The sequence below is a fragment of the Eublepharis macularius genome, chromosome 17 (assembly GCF_028583425.1).
Source record: "Eublepharis macularius isolate TG4126 chromosome 17, MPM_Emac_v1.0, whole genome shotgun sequence".
Taxonomy (NCBI): Eukaryota; Metazoa; Chordata; class Lepidosauria; order Squamata; family Eublepharidae; genus Eublepharis; species Eublepharis macularius.
This window is the reverse complement of record NC_072806.1, coordinates 30,320,204-30,348,058: the sequence shown is the minus strand read 5'-3', so window position 1 is coordinate 30,348,058 and position 27,855 is coordinate 30,320,204. Positions and strand designations below refer to the sequence as shown.

Below are 27,855 nucleotides of genomic sequence, written 5' to 3'. Positions count from 1 at the left end.
CAACATTGTTTTCCAAGCAGCTGAAGGCAGAGTTCAGATGGCTTAACAACCTTGAAAAGCCAGCTGTGACCTAAAGACTTTTAACATGTCTGGACTTGTCTTTCTAGGGCAGGCGGTGAATCCTAGGTGGAGCATGTTTCTAAAGCGACGTTCCAATAAAGGGTAGGATAAGCCAGTGAAAAATATTCAAGAGGTGGGTTTCAAGTTTATTTATTTAAATATTTCACCCCACTTTTCTGTCCAGTGGAGATCCAAGGCAGCTTATCAGATACAAAAATACAGTTGAAATAAACGGAAAAATACAAGACACCACATCCTGAGTCAGTTCTGGATCTACCCCCCCAGCCACAGGGGACAAGCCACTTAAGAGCCCTTTGGATATGCCTGGCTTTGGACCAATAGGCTGGGGAAAGAATATGCTCATTTGCCAGCTTCACACAGTGCATTGCAAAGCCTGTGAAAAGTTCTATTAAATCTGGAAGCTTGCAGAGCCAATCTCACGCCACGTTGATCTAGTAAAATAGCCTTTTTAAAACAAATCTGCTCTCAGTTTGTGGCACTCACCTTTATTTCCCAGCTACATACTGATACACAAATCAGTGAAGGCAACTGTGGCTCAGAGATTGCCATCTGTCCTGGAGGAGACACTGAATCACACCCCAATACCTCTCTCACTCCTCCTCTTCAACACTGAGATCCATCACTAATCCTTTCTTTGGGCTAGATAGCGTAACACTCAACTCATGAAATTGTTCTAAGCAGGCCAGGATCCTATTCAAGTCTTAGGTTTGTACTGTAGGAGTCTCAAGTGGAAAAACTAATCTTCCAAGTGACCTCCACACAGAACAAGTTCAAAGAAATAGATCTCCTAGATCAAAAGGGAGCCCTGACCCTGACATCAGGCAGCCTTGCCAAGAGGCGAAGCACCTGTCTAAGGACTAACCTTGTTCTAGATATGAAGGTGACAATTCCACCAGTGTTCTGCATTCTTGCACATTTCTTAAACCTCTGCTGGAGAAGGTGCCGCCTTGACCCCACAAGAAAAAAATGGCAGAGAAGATAAAGGTGTCTTTCCAGCTCTCCTTACTTCAGCAACTAGAATATAACAGGTTTGGGGACACAATCCCCCACTGGGAACAGCTTTTGTGCAAGCCCCTGTGAAATGGAGAGGCGCAGTGTGAGATCACTGCTGCCCTTCTGCATAGTCCTCCTCATTCATTTTCAAGAAGGCTCAGGCAGGAGACCTTCCCAGCACTTTGTTCCTTTTGGCATAATTTATCAGACCGCATCACCAAGCGGGCAGCTCTTCCAGGAACTTTGTTCTGCTGAGTCACTTGTGCAGTAGCCCAGAAAGATTGCAGTGGGGGGAGGGGGAATGGAAAATGCCTAAGTTCCTTAAGTAACGAACCTGAACGCCCCAAATTAACTGGAAAGGTTTTCCCTATCTCTAGATGTTTCTTTCCTTGTTTCTACCCCCCCTTCCTCCATTAATCAGAGGACTTTACTACAGGTAGTAGCAGGCTAGAATTTTACAATGAAGGGAAGCTGATGCTGAGGCCCCAGGGGTTCATGATAAGGCTACGCTGGCTGGATTGAGGGCCCTCTTAGCTTGAGAGAAGCAGACTTAAGTTTAGTCTGATAAGACTAGTTAGAGTCAATAAATGGGGATGTCAATTAGAAATGGGCACGAGCCAAAATACGAACCAAAATTAATCATGAACCAGGCTGGTTCGTGGTTCATTTGGTTCGTTTTTTGGTTCGTCACTGCAGGCAGCCTGGTGCCAATCAATCAGTTTCCTAGGCAACAGGGGATGGACTTCCTGCAGATCTCCTGCTGACCCGGAAGTGAACTTCTGTTGGCTTGTAAGTGATGATTTTCTGACCTGGATGTGATGTTTTCACGAACCAAACGAACCGGTTCGCGAACCAGAGGCAGGTTCATGAAAGTTCGTGGTTTGTGAAATTTGACAAACCACGAACCACATGGTTTGGTTTTTCCCCGGTTCATCTCCATCTCTAATGTCCATCTATATGCCCAGTTTTCTCTGGGGGGACCTGACTGGCATTGTTAGGAAAGGTGCTGGACAAGAGAGACCTGTTGTCTATCCAGCCAGGCAATTTTTGTAAAATCTTCTGAGACAGGTAATTTTTGCAAAATCAGAAGAGACATGTTCTTTAAAGGGGATGCAAAAACCAGATAAAGGAGGAAGGTATCAGAGAGTTCCCACTGACTCATCAGAATGCGAGAGTCAAGAGACACTGGAGAAATGAATAAGCTTTGTCCAGGGTGATTTAGGAAGGTCATTTTTTAAATTAAAGTTTTGAGGGAAGCAGCACAACCGATAAAAAGCCTGCTGTTCTAACCACAGGGACTGCTGTGGCAGAAGATTCCAAGCCATGTGGTTCATTGGACAGACAGCAGGCATCCTCTGCTACCCTTCTACAAAACTGGAACAATTGTACCCTGGCTGTTGGTACTGTCAGGAGGGTAAAGAACGATGAAGAGGGATAAAGTGTCTGACTTATACAGGTCCAATTTTATCCCACAGTTTCTCCATCACTGAACAGATGCAGCCTTTGCATGGCTTCATCAAGGGCCCTCCCATCATACCCTATCTGCAGAGATGGTGAGGAGAGCAGCTTCCAGCTGCCCCAGGTCCCGTTTGATTTCATTTGCTTAGATTGTATGTTGTTTGACTGTGCCCTTTGCTGCTGTGTGTGTGTGTTGCTGTACACACTCGCAAACATCAGTGCAAGAGATACCCAGCATGACCCCAAGAATAGTTACTATCAGGGCATTTTTTCTGGGAAAAGAGGTAATGGGAACTCAGTGGGTTGCCCTGGGAGAAAAGGGTCACATGGCTGGAGCGGCGCGGAGGGCAATCTAAACTCCCCTCTGTCTGGAGATCAGGGGGCGGGGCCACCAGCCATGTGACCATTTTCAAGAGGTTCCAGAACTCCATTCCACCGCCTTCCAGCTGAAAAAAAGCCCTATTTACTATGAAGCAAATTGCCCCACCCCCAATTGAATTATACGGGGATTATTCTCAGGTCAGAGGGCATAGGATGGAAGTCACAGGCTTGCGCGTTGGCTTGCTTAATTTGGAGTTAAGCTCTTCATGGGGAAACACTCCATCCTATTTTGTGACAACCAGTGGAGGAAGGTAAGTTAAAAGGGGAGGCGAGAGAAAAGCTGTTGAGAAAAGATTAATTGAGCCAGAGAGGTGGTAAGCTTTACATATGAGAACCAGGACTTCGATGGTACTAAAAAATGCTGTCGCCTATTTGGCATTTCTGAACAACCCTGTCCCATATACTTAGCCTCTGTCTGCTGTGACTCAGTCTGTTTCGAGTGACACAAGGACTGAGAATGCCTGGCAGCACTTCTTAATGACTAGGGTATTATCCCTCATTTTGATCTCTCCAGATGGGTAGCTTTGTTGGTCTGTAGCAGCAAAATGCAACAGGCCCAGTGGCACCTTAAAGACAGCTGGAGTCAGGGTTCACTTCATCGGATGCACTGAAGTGTCCATCCATTAGGCTGATAACATCTCTGCTTGATGCTACATGCATGTGAATAAATTTAGTCACTCCTTTAAGGTGCCACGGGCTGGACTCCTGTTTTATTTTGCTCCCTTCTTGTGTGCCATAATGGCTCCAACCAAGCAGCCCCCAGGGCTAGACGGGATGACTCCTTTCCCAGCCGAGGCAGGTATGAGTAGGTCTGGGTGAAGAAGGCACAGTGCTATGAATGGAAAGGCAAGATGGGCAGAGAGGCCGATTGTTGTGCGAGTTGACTGACGTGCCCAGAAGGTACAGGATTACTCTGTCTCTGAGGGTGTGATGTGGGGTTTGGGAACTGTTGTGCCAGAGGAGGGCCATCACCTCTTCACTTGTGTTCTACCTGTAAATTTGTAAATAAAGCAAAAAGTACAAAAATGCCACAAGTCTCTAGTTCTCTCTCCTCCCAAGGGAACCAGCTTGGGCGAGTGTTCGCCTCTGAGATGTGTCGTTGCTTGGAAATGTGAGGCAGGAATAACAACGCAAAGGAAAGAGGAATTGGAGGGGGAGGGTAGAGAAGCATCTGAAGAAACAGCAGCTGACCCAGAGTTTCCTGTGAATCTTATTTCTAGTATCTGGTTCAAATGAAAAACAAGCTGGTATGACCGGCTGTCACAATCTGGGGCATTTAGTTTCTGCTGAGCCGCTCTGGCAGGCTCTTTAACATACAGAAGCTTAACAGTGACTCAGTCTCGATTTAACTCTTGGGATTTCTTCTAAATGGGAATAACAGGAAATGACAACTTCCGCTTCCTTTTCTAGCTGATGGGAAATTTAAGAGGTGCTATCTAGGTGTGTGTGTGTGTTTTTTAAAAAAACTAATTTTGTATTTACAATTTTGAAAGCTATCGCCTCCCCTACAGTTAATGGTGGAGTTAGTGGGATCTACGGGATTTTAAAAGGACAGCAGAGTTAGGATTTCCCCCTTTTAATCTGAATGGTTGGGTCCTGTTTCGTAAAAGGAACTTTCAGACAGCTGTGGGGATGTATTTACATGTTACTTACTAAATTGCCTTGGGCACCCTCTGGTTGACAAGTGCAGGGGAATGAGGCAGTAAAACCCTAAAGTGGTGTGGCAGAATGGATGACACAACTTCAGTTTGCAGGGGGGAGATCGCCAAGGATTGCCTTTTGTGCAAACAAAAAAACAGCACAGCATGCAAAAGTGGCGTTTGTAGAGGACAGAACCTTTTGCCCAGCTGGGCTAGATTTCTGCTTGCAGGGCGCTTCTATGCAGAAGAACATGGCAGGCTGGAACCCACCTCTTGCAGTATGGAGAGATGCTCTGTATCCTTACCACTTCAGGGCTCTGCCCTCTCATTTGTGAACTAGGCCTGAGTGTCATATGTACCCTCATGTGAATGCCATTGAAGTAGAATAGAGAGTGAAAAGATGGTTTTACCTGAAATGTATGTGCAGGTATCACATATCTAAGATCCAAGTGATCCTGACATCTGGAGGCTTATAGCTAAAAATTGGGATGCCTTGACTACAAACCTGATGATTCTGCAAACTTGTGGGACCCCCCCCCCCCCGGCCAGGTTTGCAGAAAAATCTGAAAACGTGTGCAAGTTACATGGAGGGGTTTAAATCCTCTCCCCACCAAACCTGTTTTCTGTGCGTTTGCAGAAATGCTATTACCTCTTGGTCCATTGGCAGCAGCAGTGAAGCTGTTGGGTGGGAGGTAACTGCTGTCACGGCAAACCTGTAGGCCAGGATGGGTGTGTGTGTGTGTGAGGAGGCAGGTAAGAGTGATGACAGTGTGACGGGGGAGTAGGAATCCCACCCCCGCAATTTTCTCCCACCCACACCCACGCATGACGTTTTTAATTACAGAGCCAGGAAAGCAAAGCCTGGCGGTTTGTGAAATATCCAATGGGTACTGTGTAGCTTCTTCCAGAACTGCAGTTCTGTTGCCCAGCCATTTTTAAGCTATGCCGCTGCATGCCAGGCCAGCCTACGTAACTGTCGTGTGTGCAGCACGAAGATCTCTTTTGCTTGGCCTTGCTTTAATCCATCCTCCCCCAAGGATTGTGACTTTGGGCCATTGCACTAGCCTGCCCCAGTAAAGCGATGTTCTGTGAGGACTGGGATCTAGGCAACACTCGTTCTGCCAAACGCTGACCACCTCCCCCAGTTCCACCCTGTCCTGATCTAGCCCTTCCTCAGGACACCAATGTTTTTGAAATCTAAAGTTTGGTGCCCCGCTTCACCCTCGTCTAACTCTCCTCCATCATCAAGGCTTGAGAAGTCATGGGGGTTCATGACATTTGGCTCCCCTTATCTGAAGCAACTCCGCCCCATTAGGTAAGACCACGGGAAGTGCACCCAGTCACTCTGGATCATACCATGAGTGTAGGAGTGTATGAGCACCTACTTAAAAGGGGCTGGCATGCATCGCCCACATTTGCAGCTGAGTCACCCTGGTTGTTTATAGATGCTTTGGCATGAGGCATAAGCAAGCTGTAAGGATAAGAATATCCAGTGGATCCCCTTTTTAGGATGTGATTGGTGAAATGGGGTGGGACCATTGGCCAGTTTCAGCCACTTGTGGGGATGATGGCAAAACAAAACAAAGCACAGCCAGCTGGCTGTTGCTGCTCTCCTCTGGCACCCTCTTCTGCAGCTGCCATAGTCCTCCGGCCACATGCAAGAGCTTTGGCTTGGAGGAGAAATGCTTGGCTGGCTGAGCAGTCCCCATGTTAGCGCCAGTAGGCAAGAGAACTGTGACACAGAGAATGGATACTCCCTCCCAGGTGTGCGGCTGGGTGTGGCCTAGCGTCAAGGGAAAGTCACTCTGCACGTGCCCTTTTCTCTGTTATTGCACCATCTCCATGACGTCAAGAAAACATGTTTGCGCCTGGTTTGAAATTAGACCTCAGGAAAAGGAGAGCCAGACCAGGCCTAGTCTGAGAGCACAAGCCAACGATGTGATGCTATGCTCAGCATTTTGGGGCAGCAAAAGCATCAGCTAGCTTTGAGAGCAGCAGATGGGAGAAATAGCTGACTGACCTAAAACGCCCAATTACCTAGCTTGGATTGACACAGTTCGGATCTGGGTGAACCCCACCCAGCTCTTCCGTTGCTGCAACAAAGGAACATTTTCTCACCCTCCCCCAAGGTACCAATTTGCAACTCTCTTGAGTATGATCCTGCTCCTCAGATTCTTTGTAGCTAAATATAGGATTGCCCTGTTTGCAGGCATGGGTAGTTATGGCAGTACTAAGAGTAGGTTGTGGCATTCAGTTCCCATGAGTGAGTTTAGATTGCATTCAACCACTGGCCATTTCTCAGCTTGCCATAAGCTATGATAGCTAAGTGGAACATCCATGTTCAGAAGCAAGCTACCTGCAAATATCAGAAGCTGGGAACCAGAGCGGGAAGGGATGCTGCTTATGGACTTCCTGGAGGCCTCTGGGGGGAAACGACGACGGACTTTGGTCTGTTTTCCCTACACGACCAAATACCAAGTTTTGATTTTGTAGGGGGCGGCAAAAAAAGGATGCAAGCTCTTGAGGTTTAGACGACACAGAATTGTTAGAGGACGCACAACGCAGCCTACACAAGCGGCTTTGTCAGGCACAACCTGGATGAGGAGGCAGGAATGGGGGGAAAGGTCCTTTTGTCCACCCAAGGCAACATTTTGCGCATCGAAAGGAGCGAGGAGGGGCAGCGCCCTCTGCACATGCTCTAAAGCGCTGTCGCCATGCTGACGGTGGCAGGCACGTTCTAGGGCGTTGCGAGTCGATCCGGAGACAGCATTGGAGGAGGGGCTGCCTCCCTCCCCCTCCAGCCAGGCCCGATCCTCCTCTTTTTCCGCCACGTGGCTTCCCTGTCGGAGCAGCTGCGCGGCTCGGGAGCGCCCTCCTGCGGCCACGGCTGTAGGCCCAGGGCAGCGGCGGCGTGACCACCATGGGGAAGGCGAGGCGGTCCCCTGCAGCCGCGACAACGCGTAAAGGCCCCCACTCCGGGGGAAAGAAGCCGCCGGAGCCTGCCGGGAGCCCTTCCGCCCGGGATCGGCCCTCCAAGGGCAAGGGTTCGCAGCGGCAGGTGGCCTGCGACGCGGCGCCCCCGAGCCCGAAGGAGGAGCCCGGCGCTCTGGCCCTGGGAGCTCAGCAGGAGCGCTGGCTCCAATTCCTGGAGCGCCAGCGGGTGAGCTGCGAGGAGGCGGCCAAGCTCTTGCTGGACACCTTGTGAGTCAAGCGACGGGGGAGGGGTCGTGCAAGCTGCGAGCAGCCGGGGACTTGTTGCATGCCAAGATCTCCCCGCGGGGAAGCTGGGCGAGGAGGTGCACCTGCCCGAGCGCGCACCTGCCGGTCGTGCGCGCGATCCCGGGCAGGCCGCGCTCCCGCTCAGCAGCAGCCCGGTCTTCGCTGGAGGGAGGCGCAGGGCCGTGCTGAGGCCTCCTCCCCCAGTGACCTGGCCACCCCCCTCCGAGGGCTCCCCGTAGGTTCATGGGTGGGGGGAGATTGGCAGAGAACGCCCTTGGTGCCTTCGGGGGAGCGCAAGCGACTGCCAGCTAAGAGTCGGGGAACACGCAAGCCCCTTCTTTCAGCCCAGGGGGCATTTCCGGGAGGCAGAGAGGCCTGGGGGCGAAGTTTGTGGCCCGGCGAACACGTGGCCAAGGTCCAGAGTCCACGACTTTCCCTTGGGTCACCGGGACTGTGCAGCCTTGGCGAAACCCAGGTCTTTATCGGCAGCTGAACTGAACGGAGGGCGTTTGCCAAGATTTGCTGTGCGCTGCTTTCCTCTTCTGCCTTGGCGCTCTGTCTTCCTTTGCCCCCCTTATTCTTGACCTTCTTTGGTCTCCACCCCACTAGGAACATTTGGTTTGTAAGCACCTTGGGGCAGTGGGCAACCTGTCTTGCTTATGACGTCCAGTCCAGTCCCAGGGATTTCTTAAAAGGTCCCTTTCTGCTTAAAAGTGGAGAACTGGCCATGGATGTGTGTATGGGGGGGGGGTAGAGTCCTCCCAAAATACTAGAATTTGGAGGCATCCAATGGACTTGATGGGCACGAGAATGAGGAGGGACAAAAAGAAGTTCTAATTTACTTAATGAGTAATTAATTCAATTGTGGAATTCACGGCCAGTGGACCTAAGAATGCTTGCAAGTATGGAGGAGAGGGCGTCAGGGGCTACAAGCCATGCTGACCAAAGGCAGTAAGTCTTTAGCCAGCGCTTGGAAGTAGCATCTCTGCCTGTTTGTTGCCCCTCCAGAACAGCTGGGTGACCACTGTGTGTAACCGAGTATTCAGAATGGATGGACCACTGGTCTGTTCCAGCAGGGCTCTTCTTGGGAAAAGAGGCGGAGGCCCGAGAGGCAGCAGATTGAGTCCTGCTGTAGAAGAGCGGCATTTGAATCCCTGCCCAGAGGAGCTACTTGCTTTGATTTGGGCCCTGGTGGGTCCCGCTGCGTTCTCTCCAGGAGATCCACAAATCATTCTCTCCCTTTTTGCAAACATGTTCTAGACATGGGTGTCCAGGCACCTTCCTGCAGCTTTGAATGGATCCTGGCCAGTCTCCATTCTCCCTCTTTCTCTCCCCAGCGAGTACCAGGGACTGGTGAAGCACACCGGGGGCTGTCACTGCGGAGCCGTCCGCTTCGAGGTCTGGGCCCCGGCCGACCTGCACGTCTTCGATTGCAAGTGAGTGATGCAGCTTCCGCCCCCTCAAGACACGTTGGCCCTTCTGCGGGGACCTTTGCCGCAAAAGAGTGCCTGCTCACCAATTACTTTGTACCCAGAATGGGGGCAAGCATAATCCAGATCTCAATCTGGAGAGGATCTCCTGCTTTGCAAAGGTTTGGAGATGAATGTGTACCTCTGGAAACATGTGTGTGTGTGTGTGTGTGTGTGTGTGTGTGTGTGTGTGGACAGAAATCCCAGAAGTGGTTTGTTTCCCTCCAAGCATGTTTTCTTCTTTTTTCCAGTTGCACCATCTGCGTTAAGAAGCAAAACCGGCATTTCATTGTGCCTGCCTCACGTTTCAAGCTGCTGGAGGTGGGTTGAAGAGGGGTTTTTTTGGGGGGGGTGCATGTGGGTGAGCCTGGAGAGCCCCTCCAGGAAGATTTTGGGTGGTGGAGCAGCTGCTGCCTCTGGAGGAGATCACTATGCAATTTGCAAATTGGGGGTGGTGGTGGTGGTTTTTGTTGTCAGAATTTTGTTAGTGGGTCGGAACCAGGCCTTTTTGGCCCATGTTAGAAATAAAGAACCAGCTAGAGTTTGGAAAAAGAAATCTTCCAAAGGCTCTCTCTCTCTCTGCAAAATAAAGTTGCGTTTCCTGAGAAGGTTTCACCCTCTGTGTCAGATAAGGCTATAAAAGTTGTTAATTGTTGGAGACCTTTGAAGGGTCATCTGGCCATTGCATGTAAATCACTAAGAGGACACCAGGACAAACAGCAAACAGCTTATCTTCAGGGAGAACAGAATATCCTATGACTAGTGGTGTGTGAACATTCCTTTGCAAATTACAAATGCATATCAAAGATGCAGTCTATCACAGAGGTAAGGGATGTGTAGACTTGTGTTTACACGAAAGACCCTCAACGGAACTGTCTTTCAAGAACAAAGACAATGTAATTGATTAGGATGTTAACAAGACTTTGATACCTCCCTATAAAAGAGGGACGAACCAGATACTCAGGACCCTTCACTTGCCAACACGCAAAGGCTAGCGCTAGCCTTTGCGGCTGTGCAATGGGGGGGTCCCAGAGCTCTGGAATGGGGGAAGTTTTCTGTAGTTATCTTATAATGTTGTTGTATTGTGCATGCTAACTTGTATTCTGTATCTTCATAGTGCTTTAAGTAGTCAGTAGGCTGGGCCCAAGTCTGGTGCCTTGCCCAACTGTTTTTTTTAATTATTATGTCTTTACAAGTAAAGAACTTCTAGTCTCGCATAAGACCTTCTCACTGCTGACACATTATTCTCAGCAGAGACATCAGTTTAGTACTAGGGAAAGATCAAGTGAGGTTGCACTCTTTACATGTCTATGGTAAGAGGCAAACCCAAGCAGCGAACCAACAGCAACTAGGGGACTGATCCCTGGTTGCAGAGCAACAATTTCCACAACAGTTTTTAATGCAAACCTTATTTTATAAGAGAAAAAGGATTCACCATCACAGACTTGGTTCTAATTTGTGTTGCAATCCAAAAAGCTGGATGGGAACAGGATATTAGAAAGGGATCTTTTTCCTCCAAAATGTTCACAGAAGAGAGCCTTTTCATATCGCATCAGGCCTTCTGACTCAGGTCTGGTTCTCAAGGCGGTAGAACGGGCTGCACCACTTCACATTTTGAAATGCTCTTTTACGTTAGAAGCTCCCTGCATTGCCAGCACGGAGAACCTTTCTCCCTGCTGAGCTGGTTTTCTACATGAAAGGCGTTTGTAGGCAAAGGAACATTCCAAGCGGCAGTTCTCAGTGGAGCAGCCCCTCCTAGTACTTCTGGGCTCTGCCGCTTCAGCTCCCAGCCCATGTGACCCAGGGGGACTTGCTGCTTTCTGGTGGCCCAGGATCCACTTTGGGGCTAGGAGAGTCTCATGAACCCCAAGCCCTCGAATAGTTGGGCCCACACAGATGGCCTGGGGAGTCTCTCTACATGTTGCTAAGTACCTAGGGACGCTCAGGTGCAGGGTTGTATGTCTAGTCCTCAATTCCTGTGCAGGCTGTTCTTGCTCTGTGCACACGAATGCCTCTTCACGGGAGCTCCCTTTGTGTGGCTGCATCTGCCAGTGATTCTGGAGGGCAAAGCACCAATTCCACTCTGTTTTCCCTGCCAGAACAAATGCTGTAGGCTCCTTTGAATTGCCAATTAGCATTTCTTTAAGGTGTGAGAAAGTGTCAAGTTTTGTAATTCAATGAATGGATAGGGGGGAAACTAGGATACCTTTAGCAGTTGATATCAAAAGCATGAATGAACTCACCTGGAGCAAACTGAAGTGTGACTGTGCAAGTGAGTGCATGGAAAGTTGGAGGAGGGACATGCGAAAGGAGGTTCACTCGAACATCCCTAGGTACTTAGTAACGTGTAGCGAGACTCTTGGATGGCATTGGCCAAAGGGAACTCGCATACCACTGTCACCAGATACGGAATTGCTTTTCTCCAAAAGGAAGTGACACCATCCATCTCCTGTTGCAGCCTCCACAGACGGTCTCCATTGTGCCTTCCGCTTGGCTGCCCCTTCACCCTGCCGGAGCTCCCTCATTAAGTTGCTTCCCTCTCCTCTCCTCAGTCATTCTCTTGGCCAGAGCATCCAGGCCCTCCTTTCCTGCATCTTCCCTGCTTGATGGGAGCTTGTGGCTCAGCAATGGCCCAGGCCCACACCAAGTGAAAAAAGTCCCTCTGGGCAGAGGCATGGATAGCCAACCAGGAATGGTTATCTGAGGGATCTGGCCCCAACACGCCTCTCCCGCAGTTCTCCGTTGGCTCATCAGCCAGTCTCTGCCATCTCCGTCAGCCTTGATCCCATTGTGTGTCTTGCTGGAAGGAGGTCCCCAGGTGAGACTGTGCCTCAGCCATGAACACTTCCCCCCTGGTCAGAGTGGAATGAGAATCGCTGCCCTCTCCGGGGGATCACGGCAGTCCTGTCTGGGAAGGGCTTGGCAGGCCCTACTTAGGAGTACGTGCTAAGGGGCAGTGGGAGAGTGGGATATTCAGCTGGCAAATAAAGAGGCAATGTTGTTATTTCTACCAAGGGTGCCGACAACCTGACTGCCTACACCTTCAACACCCACTGTGCCCAGCACACCTTCTGCAAGACTTGTGGTGTCCAGAGCTTCTACACTCCCCGCTCCAATCCGGATGGCTACGGTAGGAATTGCCTGTAGCTGCTCATCTTTCCGATCTGAGTTGTCCCAGGCATAAGGTGGTAGCAATGGTCTGCATGTCCAACCGGCCCTCATTTTGGGTTGCTTTCACATGGAGATTTTGCTCTGGTTTGACTTCCAGGCTGCAGCACGATTGGTTTGTTTCAGCATCCACATGATGTCCCCTAACCACTCACTTTCCCAGTTTTGCTTTCCTCTGCTCTCATCTTTCCCAAACTTGATTTGACATGATCTTTTTGGAAAGATTGCAGTCAAAGTGCACTCGCATGCTGTGTGCATGGGAAGGTGCACATTTTTGAAGGTCTCACCTACACTGGCACCATTTTCCTTGCCTTATCTTTTCCCCCAGCCACTATTCCCCCCAATACCACTAATTGCTATAGTGCTAGTTCCTTTGAATCCCCAGCTTTCGTTTCTTAAAGTAAGCCTCCAGCCCTTTTCATTGTAATAAGGGGTGCACCTTTCCACCTATATCCACACAACAAACAGTGCAATCCTGGGAAGAGTTACTCCAGTCTAAGCCCTCTGAAATCAATGGGTTTAGACTGGAGTACCTCTTCACAGGATTGCACTGAAAGAGAGCTTAAGTTGTACCTTTTTAAAATGTTGGGAATTCAGAGGAACTCGTAGATCATGACCATAGATCATTATAATGCTATAGCATAATAGTAATTGCCAATTACGAAGAAAAAAACCCCAGATCTGCTGTGTTCATGCTTTATCACCAATGTGAGTGCCTCTGATGAGAGGGAAATGGAGAATCCTCACCAGTCTGGGTGGTGGAGAGCTCTCTTTCTCTGCCCTGTCCCTGCAGTCCAGTAATATTCCCATCTATACGGGTTACATGGAACAGTCCAAGAGATCACTAGGGCATTCCATGTGCTCTTGGCCGGGGGCTCTGTAGCAGAATAGCAGTTTAAAACACTCTCCTCCCTTCCAGTCCCTTTTGCCTAGAACGAGCCTCCCATCATAATTCCTCATGAAATGTTTTGCACAACACTTTTGTACTCATCTGGTACCAAAATGAAATTGAACCATGTGTAACTGCATTCATGCAGCCTCCCCCCCCCCCCAATTTTCCAAATAGGTGGTTTCCTTGTGAGTTGGGGGAATTAGCGTACAAGGAACAGCAGCTAGAAGGAGTAGCTAAGTGAGATTTCTCCACCAGTGTCTAGGAGGATCCTTCCTCTAGAGAAGCCTTAATGGAAAGAAACGAATGTTCAGCAAGAATGGTTTTTATTGAAGGGGTAGCAAAAGTAACCACACAGATAATCACGCACAACATACACACACAGCCAGGGCTTTTTTTCAGCTGGAACGTGGTGGAATGGAGTTCCGGAACCTCTTGAAAATGGTCACATGGCTGGTGGCCCCGCCCCCTGATCACCAGACAGAGGGGAGTTTAGATTGCCCTCCGCACCCTCAGTGGCGTGGAGTCAATCTAAACTCCCCTCTGTCAAGATCAGGGGGTGGGGCCACTGGCCATGTGACCATTCTTGCCAAGGGCAATTTAAACTTTAAAAAACTACCCCCTAGTTCCAGTTGACCCAAAGTGACATCATTGTGTGGTCCTGGAAGCATGCACATACTTTGCACATGCGCATGTGGTACCAGGGGCACCACCTTCCACCAAGAGTTGCCCCCTGTGCTGGCAACCCACTGAGTTCCACCACCTCTTTTCCCAGGAAAAAAGCCGTGCACACAGCTAACTAGAAAACAGGGAGGAAAATGGAGGCAGTGTTTCTGTGTGTTTAAAACACATGAGGAGAGGGGCTTATGATATAACATATTCATAAGCTTCCCTATTAGCGTGAGGGTCAGGGTCGACTGCTAACACCTCTTTCATCCTAACATTCATCTTCTTCTCTTCTGTCTGGGTCGAACAGCAAGCTCTCTGGGACAGAGGCCTGAGCTTTTGTTCATGGCTTTGTAAAGCTTTCACCAAGCAGCTTGATGCACTTAAGGAAAAGCAACAATATCGTTGCCCTCAGAGAAGCATTCCCAACAGGTATCTAGAGTTTCTCCATCATAGATGACTTCTTTCTTTTTAGGAATAGCGCCACACTGCTTGGATGAAGGCACAGTGCGGAGCATCACCATGGAGGCTATCAATGGCAAGGAGTGGGAAAAGGCCATCAAGGCACATCCCACAATCAAGAGCTTGTCGAAACCATAACCACGCCAATAGCAGAAATGTAGCTTGGCAAGAAATCCCCGTTTCCACCATTTAGAAAATAAAGCTTGTATTTTTGTAAAGTAACCCTCCTGCTGCTGCCTGTTTTTCTTTTAAGTCGGGCAGAATGGAATCAGGAACCCCCAGGAATCTCAACTTTCATATACAAAAAAGTCAGTAGTTCTCATTGTGATTAAAAAGCAAGGGATTTCTTGGGCTCGCTGTGGATTAGTGGAAGATAATGGATTGGATCCAGACTAAATTGGCAGTTTGCACTGATTTTCCCTGCCCGCTGCAGACCCCTCCCCACCATGTTATTCCTCGGAGTCCCCTATTTGCCAGTAGCAGCATTTTGGGGAGATCAGTGGGTTGCAGTGGGAAGAAAGTTCAATTTCACTGATGAAAAATTTAGTTCGGATCTAACCCAGTGCCTCTGTTCAATCAGTGGCACAGGGAGATGCTGCCACTGTTGGAATTGGGCCTGGCAAAATGTTAACCAAGAACTTTGCTCTCTGGGGGCATCAAACGTGTGTCAGTTCTCCAGGGGACCATCTTACCCTAAGCAAGAAGTGTCCCCTTGGCCTCTCTGGTTGTGTGCCTTAATCGAGCAAGAGCAGATCCAGGGCAGAATGGATCTGAGGGGCCAAAGCCAGGATGGAGGGGAGGTGGGCATTGGCAGTGTGCCAAGATAGAAGCACACTAAATGCCTTGGTCAAAGGACTCCGTGGCAAGGCCCCCAGTGTGGGGTGGATCTGTGGCACAAGCCAAGGGAGAAGGACTGATGGCGGAAAGAAAGAAGGCAGCCTTTCAGGGCGCTGATCCTGTTCAGCCAGCGAAAACCAGGAATGGCCTCACTGGATACTTCTGGTGTTATAGCGCAGAGACACATCTTGGCGTCTTTTCAAATTAAATTTTCACCTAAAATGCAATTGTTTTGAAATTACCTTTTATGGACTCTATCCAGAATTATATCTTTCCACCAGAAGGATGAGACCAGTGGTCCATTTATTTATTTAGTCCAGCATCTTTCCCCAAAACAGTGACTCTGGTGTAGGTATGTGCCCCACGTTTTCCACAGTGAAAGTAGATACAATAAAAATTCATTCGCTTTGATATCTCCCCATCTCCCTTAAGAAATCAGAAATCCTTTTTTTTTTGGTCATCTAACAACCCAACCACTTCCCTAGGCAGTATCCTACTTCTGATATATTTGAAGAAATATTTATTAGTCTTAATGTTTTTACCAGTCTTCTCTACAAATTCCCTTTTTGCTTCCCTTACTGTCAACTTGCATTTGTTTTGCCAGAACCTGTATTCTGTTCACCTTGGCCAGCGAAAGCTTCCATTTTTCAACGGACGACTGCTATGGCATAGTGGTTGAGTGGTTGCTTTGTGAATCAGCACTTTTCCGGTTTGAATCCTACTACTGCCATGAGCTTAGTAGGTGGTCTTGGGTAAGCCTCTCCTCTCAGCCCCAGCTCCCCAGTTGTATTGTGGGGATAATAATAACACTAACTAGTCCACTGCTCTAAGTGGGGCAGTAATCTGTCTAAAAGAGTGGTATATAAGTGCAGTTTTTGTTGTTATTAAAAGAAGCCTTTTTGGCTTTTTATGGCTTCTTTGAGTCATTGGTATCTTTCCTGATTTGAGGTATGCATTCTGTCTGGGACTCAATACAGTTTTAAACAATTTCCAGGCATCCTGGAAGGAATACTCTCTTAATTCTCCCTTTTCTTTCTTAGTCCCCCTCATTTTTGTAAGGTTCCCTTTTTTATATCAAATATGATAGTTTTGGACTCTGGGGAGATGTTTCCATTGGCACAAATGCTGCACTTACTAGCACTGTGGTCACCATTCCCAACCAGTGCAACAGCATCTACATCTAACACCAGGTCTCAAGCCGTGCTCAGAACCAAGGCCAGAATCACTACAGCTGATCAGCTGCTTCAATGCACAGTCAAATATGTCTAGATTGAAATCTAATTTCTACAGCTTGACTTTAACATATTTGCCAATATAAGGGTAGTTGGAGGCCTCCTACGATCACATTTTCCACTTCAGTCACCTCCCTTTTTTCTCTCTTCATCTTGGGATGTGCCTCATAATTTTGAGCAGGGGATGATATTACACCCCCAAGTACTGCAATATTGTTATGGCATGACAGTCTTGTTTATTTCAAGCTACTATGTATTCTTGTAAAAAAGATGCACATTTAAAAAAAAACGCTGCAAAGTGTCCTGGTACCATCGTCTAGGGATGCCCCCACCCTTTCCCTGGAACAGCATATGACATGTTGCAAAGGTCTCTCCTAGCCCGATTCCATAGAACCAGCCAGTCTGTTCTTTTTGTCTTGTGCTTCTGGGTCTGTTGAGCCAGAACGTCGTCACTGGTAGAATCCAGATACTGGCCAGAGGCAAGAACTCCTGCAGCAGGAACGGGCCTTCCCTTGCTTGGCGCTGGGTCTCACTCGGTTTCATTTCTTGGCTCAGCAGGAGCTTTATGGAGTTTTAGGCATCTTTCATGCTGAATCTGCTTGAAGCCCCTGAAGTCTTTGATGAAGTCCTTTTCCCATCAGAGGAAGTGTAGCGAGTTGATCACCATGTAGCGTGAGAAGAATACATAGAGGCGGCGGAACCAGAGGAGCTGGCTGCGGTGGCACCACATGGCTCTCTAGGAGAAGAGCACAAGATCCCTCTGCAGTCAGATGTAGGTCAGGGTGGCGTGTGTGGTGAAGAGGAGGGGTAGGGCCCTGACTTCCATGGTAACGCACCAGCTCGGTCCCAGGTTCAATCCCCGGGACCGCAGGCTAAAGGTGAAGGAGAAAACCTCCCTCTGCCTGAGATTCTGGAGAGCCACTGCAAGTCAGAGTAGATGGTCCTGAGCTAGACGGACCAGCCGTCTGAAAGGGCATAAGTCAGCTCAGTGTGTGTGTCCCTTTGGCAAACCTATAGAGGGCACAAAGGGGGGTGCCTTGAATTAAGGCGTCAAAGAATACTGAGAATTGTATTTGTTGGGTGGGGCCCAAAGGAAATGTCAAGGTGGGGATGCAGGGCCAGGGAGGTGAAGGCTCAGGGCACCTGCTGAACAGAACACAGCGGCAAAGTCCTCTTTGCAAGTTCTTCTTGGGGTCAGAGTGTATCACCCTATTCTCTCCACTTTATTCTGGCCAAACAGCTCTCTCACTGATCGCTGCAGTTCCCTCCTGTGGGTGGTGGCCACCTCCCACTCTACCCAGCATGTCATATCTCCGATAGGAAATATTGCCCACCACCAGGCCTGCACGGATGAACTTATGTCCGCTTACGTGCCCTGCCATGCAGAAAGCAGGGAGGAGATGCACTGTGCAAAAACAACCTGTGGAAGAACCACAGCCAGGTAGCTCTAGTAACTGAGCTAAGGCACAAAACCCCCAAAGTCTCTCTCAGGATTAAACCCTTTCACCAGACACTACTGGAGTGAAGGCAAATTGAGCAGCACCCCTGTGGAGGCGGTTGATGCTAAGTGACCCCTCTAACATGGTTGGCTGTGGGCACAAGGGGGGCACAAGCAAAACCCCTTTAACCAGGTATAGTAAAGCGGATTGGAAACACTGAACCTGACAGCAGAGATGGGGCTTCAAAGAGGCCTTGCCCATCAACTGCAATTGGGTGCACCCTGTGCTGCCTCTCATCACTGTTTTCCCAGCCAGCCAATCCCAGAAAGAACTTGGATGGTGACTGGCCAAGTTAGTTCATCCAAAACCGCCCTGAATGTGGCACTTCCCAGCACACCAACAAAAGCTGCCAGCAGCGCTCACCTTGGCCAGTTCCGCCTCCTCTTCTGTCAGTACAAAGAGAACATCCTGGCTGTGGAGGCAGTTGATGGGGACATCGAGGATGGAGAGGTACTTCCGGAAGAGGCTGACCGTCTCCAGGGTAAGGACTTGACAGCCTAGACAGAGGAACAGGATGTAAAGGACAGGCTGGGGGAGCCACGCCTGAAACAAAATCCTCCGGCCCAAATCTGCCAGAGTCATGCCAGTAAACGTGTTAGCTACTTGAGGGGCAGAACTGCTGAGAGACGTTCAGGCAAAAAATGGTCTTGATCTCACATTTTGGGAGGGGGGAGGCAGGCACACCTGTGTCATAAACAAACACTTCCAGAAGAGGGTGCTGTCCAATGCTGAACGTGCACAGAAGAACTCGACCTTTATACACTGCACCCACCCTACAGCACAGCCCTGGAACTGTCTTTAGAAGGGGAAGGAGGGATGGCACGTTAGCCTGAGGTTGCTGAGCTTTCCGATATCAGGGTGGTGGCCATGTTTTAACCCCCACACCACTATATTGCCCAGTGTGACCTTTAACTTCCTCTCCTCATTCCTGGAGGATATCTTGTAGGAGATGCAGGAAGGTGCTCCAGGGGCATCAGAGAGTGGGGCTAGCCTTGCTGTGTCCCAGAGGACACCAGCCATTGAGATGCATGCCTGTTCTTCTGTACAGGGCCCCATCCTGCGTTCTGGTCCTTGGTCACACTTTTCGTGCAGCTTTCAGATAGACAGACTGACATTAACCATGGTGAGTAATACATTTCCCAAAATTATGAAAGGACTCTTAGAGAAAAACTTAGAGAAATGTCTTTGGTTTTTTTCATTTATAAATCTTTTTCCTGTGGATTGGGATTTGCAACTTCAGGAGTTCTTTGCTGTAGAAGGGCAAGGAAAAGCCTCACGGGAGATGTTAAGTCAGTCAGGTTTGACAGCTGTTCAAACATTTAATCCCCCGTACAAGCCTGTGTCCCTGAGATACTCCACTATCCCACTGGACACGGAACAAGAGCTGCCTTGTGGTTGTCAAAGGACAAGGCAGAATGCAGAGAGACTTGCAGAGGCAGGCCTGAGATGCTCGAGAGCCAGGACTGCAGGCAATGCTACAGCTCTCACCTGGTGTCAAACGACCCCCTCCATATCGTCTCCCCCTTCCTAGCCGGGGTTGTAGAGTGAGTGGGCAGGACTAAAGCCAGCCAAGAGCCACTGTGAGCCCCAGAGAGACTCCCTCACACACAAGACCCTTGGTTTGCACAGGCATATCCCCGGCAGTTTGTCCAGCTCTCTGGGCCCCCAAGCCTCCAGTTGTGTGCTCCTAGTTACCTTTTCCCTGTAGGCAAGAGTGGGGCCCAAGAAAGAAGAGAAGCTTTCTTCTCCTAGTCTCAGATGGCCAGGAATAAAGAGCAAGAAGCATTGGAAAAACCTAATGTTAATCTTTGTGACATCCTTGCAAAAGAGCCTGGGGGACTCTGGCATTAGTAGAATGGTACCATCCCATCAGGTTTGCCGCTCCTACAGGCTCCAGTCCCTGCTTCAGAGACAAGCGAGCAGGTGGCTTCTGCCGACAGACGTGCTTTTTCCAGCTGCCCTCCAGCCAGCCAGGGCAGGGCCTGACGTCACTGTGTCCCCCCCACACACACTGCTTAAGCCCATCTAATGCACAACCCCTGATGCCTGCCAGATCAAATTAAGACATACTGGGAATTGTGGCTATATTTAGAACAGCTTAGCTTAAGCAGCAAGACGGGAGCTCCCAGGGCCTTGGGCGATTGTGGGTCAGGAAAAGGGTGACGCAAGTGGAGCAGCCCGCCAGGATGTACAGCTGGCTGAAGGGGCCTCTCAGGCACAGGACCTGTCTATGCAAAGCTGCTTGAATCTAGCTGCTTGATAAGGGCAACCTTTGTGGAAGCGAAAATGTTTGTTGCATTTCTCAGGAAGAGACCAGAGTTTTTACCCTATGGTGTTTTGCCATATGAAGCTAAACGGCTTCTGATCTTGGAAGATGGTTTAGCGATCATGGCTAATAGCCTTTTTTACAGACCTCGCCTCCATAAAATGGCCATTCCTTTTTGAAAAGTTATCTTGCACTAGTGGTCCTCTCTGTTTCATGGTGGGAAGGAACTACTTGCCACTGTGCTCTTCTCAGATCTTTCACAAGAAAAATGGGAAAGGCCTGTTTCAGGAGATGGAAAGTTGACTGTCACAGACTCTCTGGTCTAGCATAGAATGGGAATACTTTCTGAGACAGCAGGTATAGCTTTAGAAGAATTGTGTGGCAGAGCGCCCAGGAAACTTTTAAAAAGCAGGCAGGGAATTAACAACATCAAACCCTGGAGCTGCTACTTTTCTATGAGCAAGGATGTATCACATGGTTGTTGGGGGTTTTCCGGGCTGTATTGCCGTGGTCTTGGCATTGTAGTTCCTGACGTTTCTGACGTTTCGCCAGCAGCTGTGGCTGGCATCTTCAGAGGTGTAGCACCAAAAGACAGAGATCTCTCAGTGTCACATGGTTCTTAAGTGTGGCCGGCCCTCCGTGCAAAATCTCAAAAGCAGCACAAGGCCACCCACAGACAAGGCTGGGGTTTTCATGGACTCTCCAGGCTTGCAGAAAAATATGCCTTCATAAATTAAGCCGAAGAAAAAAAGAGGACAAAAATATCCAAAACAGCCCGATAAGGGTGGAACCTGCTGCTTCAGGAGGCATGGAATATTGACAGGGGCGGAAAGTCAGCTGAAGACTTTTTAGTGCGGCAGGATCCCACCCTCCCCTGCGATTCTTCACAAGATGCAAAATCAAGAGGCAAATCCACGTCCTCTCTTAAGATTTCTGTCCTACCTGTGTTTGCAATGGGAAAGCGAAAAACTTACATTAGCAAAAACGCTTTTGTGTTAGCGACGTTCTCATGCAGGTGTTCGAATGCCAGCCGTGGAGCCCCTTAGTGTCTTGTGTGGAAAGTGGCTAGTTCTGCTTCTTGGCTTTACTGCTTTGAGTTTTTATGGGGGCTAAATTCTTTTTTTGTTTTAAAAATGTTTCTAATGGTGGCTGCTCCACTTTTAAAATGTTTGCTTTTTATTGATTGCAATTGGATGTTTTTCATTTGTTTCTGCAAAGAGGCAGTATATAAATCAATAAAATCAATTAAAATCAAGCAATACATAGTATTGTGTAACATACCTTCTGGAAGCTTCCACTCCGAGTGCAGGTATCTGTAAATTCCAGGTAATACAATGAGTAAATACACCACAGGAAACTAGTTCAATTCCTCCTAAAAGAACAGAGGCACAAGGAGCTGTGCTTGGCCCCTCTTGAGGTCAGGTTTCCAGGAGGGGCTGTGAACTTCACAACCCTTTAATTGGAGGATCACCCAATTCAAGGCTTACTTGATTCATCTCCGGCTAATCTACCACTTCCCTACCCTTCCTCTAAGAGCTGGGAGGAGAGCATACATTACTCTTCCCTTCTCCATTTTATCTTCACAATAGCCCTGTGGGGGTAGGTTGAAAGGGAATGAGCAGTCCAAAGTCACCAAGCATGCTTTAGGGCTAAGTGTGCCTTTGAATTCAGCTCTCCCACCCCTAATCCTAGTCTAACACCATAACTCCACCCAGGCTCCATTTAAATGGTGGAGGGGAGTACTCAGGAACTGTAAGCAGTCGGCCCGGTCTCCGCCATTTTAACAGCCATGTTAATATGGCTGCTTGCTTTAACATGGCTGCTTAAATGGCAACAGGCCTCTGGATTTAAAATGGCAGTTTGTATTGCAGCCAGAGGACTATCAGCTAACAGCTGCTGAGTCCCACCCGGGAGATCCAGGCATGAATGGAATGCCGCATAGGAATGCAGAGAGATTCGTGGTGATTGGATTTGAAGTCTCTCCAGCTCCAGGAGGAGTCCAGTGCAACAAAGGTCTCAGAGTCATCCCCACTTAACACATTCCTTCCCCTCCTTCGGTGATGAGATCTCCTGTCCTTGATTGAGGAGCTAATCAAATGACATCCATAAGTATTTACGGTTCGTTCCTGGGAAGGTACATTGCCCAACTAAATTCATCAACTTAGCTCCAGTGGACTTCATTAACAAACTACCCCTTTTGTGCAGTGCTAGAACAAATTTTGCATTCTCTTTCACATGCCCCGGCAGCTACCAATCAAGGTAATCAAACCTTTTGTTGGTCCCAGGAACTGACTGTTGGAGCCTTTGTTTTAACAGCTAGGTGGGCTACCCCACCTCAGGGCATGTCTTACTCTGTAAGAGTAGTGTCTTGGCCCATTCAAATTGTGCATGCTTCCTGGCTGCTCCCTTAGTGTCACTCCCCTAAGCCTCTCTCTCTCTCCGTACACACTTATTGGATCCAAAGCGCTGTTCCCTTGAGGTTTGCCCTAAGCCTCTTGCTCTCCTAGCCGAGAACGCTGGCGTTTGAAGCTCTCCCTCTGCGGACTTCCCTGCTCTCTGGATAGGTAATTATAGCCTTGCAGTCCCTCAAATCTATTCCACCATCACTGCTTTGCCTAGGCCTCTTGTGTGTGTATGCATTTGCCCCTCGAAAAAAAAACAATTATCCTTTAATTAAGAACACTGGCTTCATGTCTGTATTCTTGGGAAAGGACTCCGTAAATTATTGGGGAAAAAGATCCCATGGTTACCGGCCTCTCGCATAGCTGTCTTCCTTGCTTGCTAATTCCCTCACTCTATTTACTCACAAGGAGACCACTCCAGGTAACAGAACTGCTTGTTTGCTTTGGAAGTGACTTTGCTCTGGTGTGTTACTGCAGTAGGAAATGAGGAAGAAACAAAGAAAGAGGGCCTTTTCCTCTGACAAGGAGCAGAAGCCATTGCCATTTCTTGGGAATTCCAAAGGGCGTGGAGCTTTTGGTCATTTATTTATTTCCTTTGTTTGTACTCTACCTTTCTCCCTGATGGGGACCCCGAGTGGTTTAAATGGTTCTCTAGTTGCAAGTGTTCGTGTCATTGAGTAGTTCAGTAGTTAAGAGGCAGACAATCTGCAGAGAAGCCTTGACACTCGAAAGCAACATCCAACCCTTGTCCAAAGGAGGATCAGTCCCTCACCATCCCTGGTTTCCAGTCCACTGTTTGAGTGGGACTGATTTACGCCGTGGGAGTCTATGTGCATTGGACTACCTCAAAGGCTTCACACCTTTCTGTCTTTAGAGGAACCTTGATGTCCTTAAGTCCATCAAGGAAAAGTACCCTGGTAAAATCAGATTTTACCAGTAACAGAGTTTCAGTAGGACACATTTAAGTGCATATAATTATAACACTCAGTGTACAAAACATTTTTCCTTTATAATAACAACATTTGATTTATATCCCACCCTCCAGAACAACTTAATGCCACACTCAGAGAGGTTTACAAAGTGTGTTGTTATTATCCTCACAACAATCACCCTGTGAGGTGGGTGGGGCTGAGAGAGCTTTGGAGAGCTATAACTGACACAAGGTCACCCAGCTGGCTTCAAGTGGAGGAGCGGGGAATCAAACCGGCTCTCCAGATTAGCGTCTTGCTGCTTTTAACCACTACACCAAACTGGCTCTTATGTGCGTGACAATCTGACCGAGAAGCTAAACAGCATACACTGGTACGATATGAGGATTTAGAAATGGGATACGTTCAGTCAGGATTAATCTGCTACTTAAGAGCAGTTTATCATGTGGATAAACTACATTTAAGAAAAAACACTCTTAATATTTAGTTTGTGAAATATTTCAGTTTGGGAAAGCTTTCCTGTACACCACAAATAGGAAAATATTAACCCCATTGACATTTTAAACGTGATACAAAAATACTTACTCACATAGTAAGACAGACATAATTTTAGAAGTTGCTTTCCTCCTGATATTTGAGACCTCTTGCCCCATTTATCTCTATTTATTCTGTTCTCTTTGAATTTTGGATTTTACATAGATATACTTGTCAGCATGACTGAATTAACACAGAAAAATCAGCTCCAGTTAATACTTGGGAGAACTATATGCAACATTGCAAAAGAGGAACTTTGGCTTTATTGATCCAGTTAGCCGTGCTAATCTGTAGTTGCAAAATAGTAAAGAGTCCAGAAGCACCTTTAAGACTGACCAACTTTATTGGTTAGTCTTTAATCAATAAAGCTGGTTAGTCTTAAAAGTGCTACTGGACTCTTTACTATTTGGTATAGCCAAATAGTAAAGCCAGTTTGGTATAGTAGTTGAGAGCGCGGCTTCAAGTGGAGGAGTGGGAGCCAGGTCTGGAGAGTGGGAGCTGCAGTGGCATCTGGGTCTGGAGAGCCGGGTTTGATTCTCCACTCCTCCACTTGAAGCCAGCTGGGTGACCTTGGGCCAGTCACAGCTTCTAGGAGCTCTCTCAGCCCCACCCACCACACAGGGTGATTATTGTTGTGGGGATAATAATGACATACTTTGTAAACCACTCTGAGTGGGCATTAAGTTGCCCTGAAGGGTGGTATACAAATCAAATGTTGTTGTTGTCGTTGTTATTTATTGTAGAGGATTCACAAGGCAAACAGCTCATTCCCTCAGGTCAGAGTGTCTGAGAATACCGGGGAGATCACTGCCTGGTGCTGAGCAAACGGCATTCCAAGGGAGCTTTCCTCCTTGTTATGAATCTTTTTATCAAGGGCTCCCAACAAACCTCTAAAAAAAGATTATTGGAACTCAGCTGGAAATCCACCCGCCTCTATGGTTCAGTCTGGGTCTATCAGTTCTTTCATTCCATGACCCAAAGTTGCTTTTCACACCCCTATGGATGGAACCAAATATTGCCTCCATTGCTTCAGCTTGAAAATCCCTCTGGTTTCCACTTTTACCCTTCTGGAAATTGAGCCCATGAGATTTTATTTTTGTGCTGTTTTCTGTTTCTTGTGCCGATTCCACCCCCCCACCCCGTTAAATGCATGTGATTTTAAACACTGTTTTTGCATTAATTGCATGTAAATGATGTAACAAAGGCATAAAAAACAAATTAACTGAGAACTCCAGCAATGAAAAGAGTCAAAATGAAAAGACTCAAAACGGCAACATAAGAAAATAAAAAGAAAGGAAAGACTGGGCAGCTTGGTGCACCCGTGCTCTGAACCTCTCCCACGCGTTACCTACAGGAAACCAGTAGAGGGAAGCATCAGCCGCTGAGCTCTCCAGTCCTGTGCTAATTTAAATAATTACACAATGTCCCATACTCCTAACAAACGATGCAACAAGATTCTTATCGCCTCACAATGGCCCGATGAACAAGGACGACGTGGTGGCCAGTGTGCTGATGGAGTGTGATAAGGCTTGGGCAGACGTGAGCAGCAGAGATGTCTCTATAGCCCTGTCTGAGCACACTGTCCGCTATCGGGCTGGCTCCCAAGAAAGGGATTAGCCACACAGAGGGAGGAAAAATAGGGTCATGAATACCCAAACCCCTGCAGACCCTGTGTGGAAGCAGCAGCAGGCCAAACTGGGAGCAAAGGACGTGGGAGAACACACAGGTTCTGTTCCGACACATAGGCTCACTGCTTAGGGGGCAGGAGAGGGGGCAGAAACAGCCTTCTGCATCCTGTGGGGCTTCCTGACCATTTGCCAGATGGTTCGAACTAGGGATGCTGCGTGCCCTGCCACTTCAGCTCAAAATCTCATGTTGAGTAGTATTTGTCACTTCTCCCTTGTGCAAACCGAACCCCAGAGTCTGCACTTTCATGCCGCTTTCTGCTCCCTCCTGCCAGTTTTCCACCATTCCATGTGTGTAAATGTTAACATGTTTGGGCCAGTGGTCTAAAAATGCCATATAACAGGCAGCCTGGGGGAAGCAGCAGCAAAACCAGGTGAAAACAGTGAGGTCAGCAAATGAAAGCAGAAAGGACTTTAACATAAAAAGTAGTAATAATAATTCTTAATACAGCACCATGATGCAGGAGAGGGTATCAAGAGTGAAAAATTGCTGGACCCTTGGGGGAGGATGGGCAAGTTGTTGAGCTGAAGGCATCACGGGAAAGACGGGTTTGGAGGAGCGATGTGAAGGCGTCAAGGGAGCTGGAACCACACAGATGTTCTGCTAGGGAGTTCCCGGACATTGAGGGGGAATGGGTGGAACTGGTTAAGAGAACAGAAGGCTTTCAGCGGGATGACAGCAGGAGAGCCAGAGGAGCAAATGATCTGGGAGGGACCCTCCTTAGAGGCAGAAGACCCCAGCCAGCACATCCATTTTAGGACTGCAGATGGGGAAATCTCAGATCCATTCGTAGACACAGGGCCGGGGGGGGGCAGGAGAGGGGAGGCTCTGCTGCGCTCTCCTGTCATCAGAGTCTGTGAATGGCAGAGCTGCTCTGCCTGGCTCCTTTCCAAGGAGGGGAGAGGTTGCAGCTTTGCTTTGCTCCCTGTTGCCATTTTGGGAGTGTTGTTTTAAAGCTCAGATTCATTGTGGCTTCAAATAAAAATGCAAGGCTTTGGCAGGGACTTGGAATGGGAAAGATATCCTTTCCCCTGCCCTCCCCCACATCCCACTGCTACAATTTTTTTTAAAAATAGGCAGGCAAGCTTTTTGTAGACTCAGACCAACCATTTGTCCCCTAGGCAGTGTCTCTCCACGGTCCCAAGCCAGCTACACAAGACACTTTAACTGGAGAGGCTTGAGACATCTGACATGTGAAGAACATGTGTCGACAGATGCAACGTTAGCTGGGAAGGGCAGTTTAAAAAGACAAAGCTGGCGGCAGGGCAAAGGCTTTGCTATACACTGGAGCTGTGTGAAGGGGCTGTGAAATGCCAGAAGGGAAACACCAGCCCATTATAACCTCTCCAGGTCCAAGCCTGGCTCTGGAAGGCAGCTCCAGCCCATTTCCATTCCTTGTTGCCCTCTGGTTGTGATCCCACACCCTTTTAGACTGGAGAGGTGAAATTGACAGGGCCTTCCTGGAGGAGAAGATGAAATTAACAAACCCTCTGAGCAGTGATCTCTGCCAGCTCTGTATTTTTAAATGCTTCCCAGGATCTATGACCAGCTACCAGTGTGTCTCCCGGTCCCTACACTTGACGAACATGTGCCGAGGTGACTCATGCAGAGAGACTCACAACCTGGGACCTTCTGCATGCTTCCAAGCTCCAGCCCTTCCCTTCCCCAATGGCATATCTTGGACTCAAGGCTATGCCTACTCTACAGTTCCGTGGCAACACCAAATTGGTACTGGGTGCAAAATTCAGCTCCTTAAAAACCCCAGGTTTAATTGAAAATACTCCCAAGCTTCCAGTCTCTATGCCATAGAGCAGAAGGTGAATAAGATTCTGCAGTGATTGCAGACTAATGCTCTTTGTGATTGGTAAACTCAGAAAACATTGTGCAAATTTTAAATTTTAAAGCATGCTGTATAATAAAGTATGCAAACTCTGAAATGTTATGCAAATGTCCAGAATATCATTATGCAACTGGTAGCAAAATTCTGGTTTTCCTGGCAAAACACTGTAGCTTTTAAAATGGTAGCTTTTAAAGCGCTCTTACA

At 48.3% G+C, this 27,855-nt stretch overlaps 2 protein-coding genes across 2 annotated transcripts in view; one reads left to right on the top strand and one right to left on the bottom strand.

Moving 5' to 3' along the window:
- The first annotated feature begins 7,247 nt into the window (after window positions 1-7,247).
- Window positions 7,248-14,648, top strand: CENPV (centromere protein V). Its single transcript, XM_055001292.1, has 5 exons — window positions 7,248-7,754; window positions 9,110-9,208; window positions 9,493-9,562; window positions 12,257-12,371; window positions 14,440-14,648. The coding sequence occupies exons 1-5, from the start codon at window positions 7,474-7,476 to the stop codon at window positions 14,562-14,564; spliced, it is 690 nt and encodes a 229-aa protein (XP_054857267.1). The 5' UTR covers window positions 7,248-7,473; the 3' UTR covers window positions 14,565-14,648.
- A 97-nt stretch (window positions 14,649-14,745) lies between these two features.
- PIGL (phosphatidylinositol glycan anchor biosynthesis class L) overlaps window positions 14,746-27,855 on the bottom strand; it is a 59,333-nt gene continuing 46,223 nt past the window's right edge. The window contains exons 5-7 of the mRNA XM_055001291.1: window positions 21,542-21,573; window positions 18,358-18,491; window positions 14,746-17,231 (exon numbers count right to left, since the gene is read on the bottom strand). Of these exons, the coding sequence (XP_054857266.1) occupies window positions 17,133-17,231; window positions 18,358-18,491; window positions 21,542-21,573 (265 nt within the window). The 3' untranslated portion in view covers window positions 14,746-17,132. The remainder of the gene's footprint in view (window positions 17,232-18,357; window positions 18,492-21,541; window positions 21,574-27,855) is intronic.

What these genes read in the sequence shown, in the direction of transcription:
- CENPV (XM_055001292.1), top strand. Translation starts at nt 7,474, where the DNA reads ATGGGGAAGGCGAGGCGGTCCCCTGCAGCCGCGACAACGCGTAAAGGC. An exon ending in CTGCACGTCTTCGATTGCAA is followed by an intron (nt 9,209 to 9,492) that starts GTGAGTGATGCA and finishes TCTTTTTTCCAG; the next exon opens with TTGCACCATCTGCGTTAAGA. An exon ending in CACGTTTCAAGCTGCTGGAG is followed by an intron (nt 9,563 to 12,256) that starts GTGGGTTGAAGA and finishes ATTTCTACCAAG; the next exon opens with GGTGCCGACAACCTGACTGC.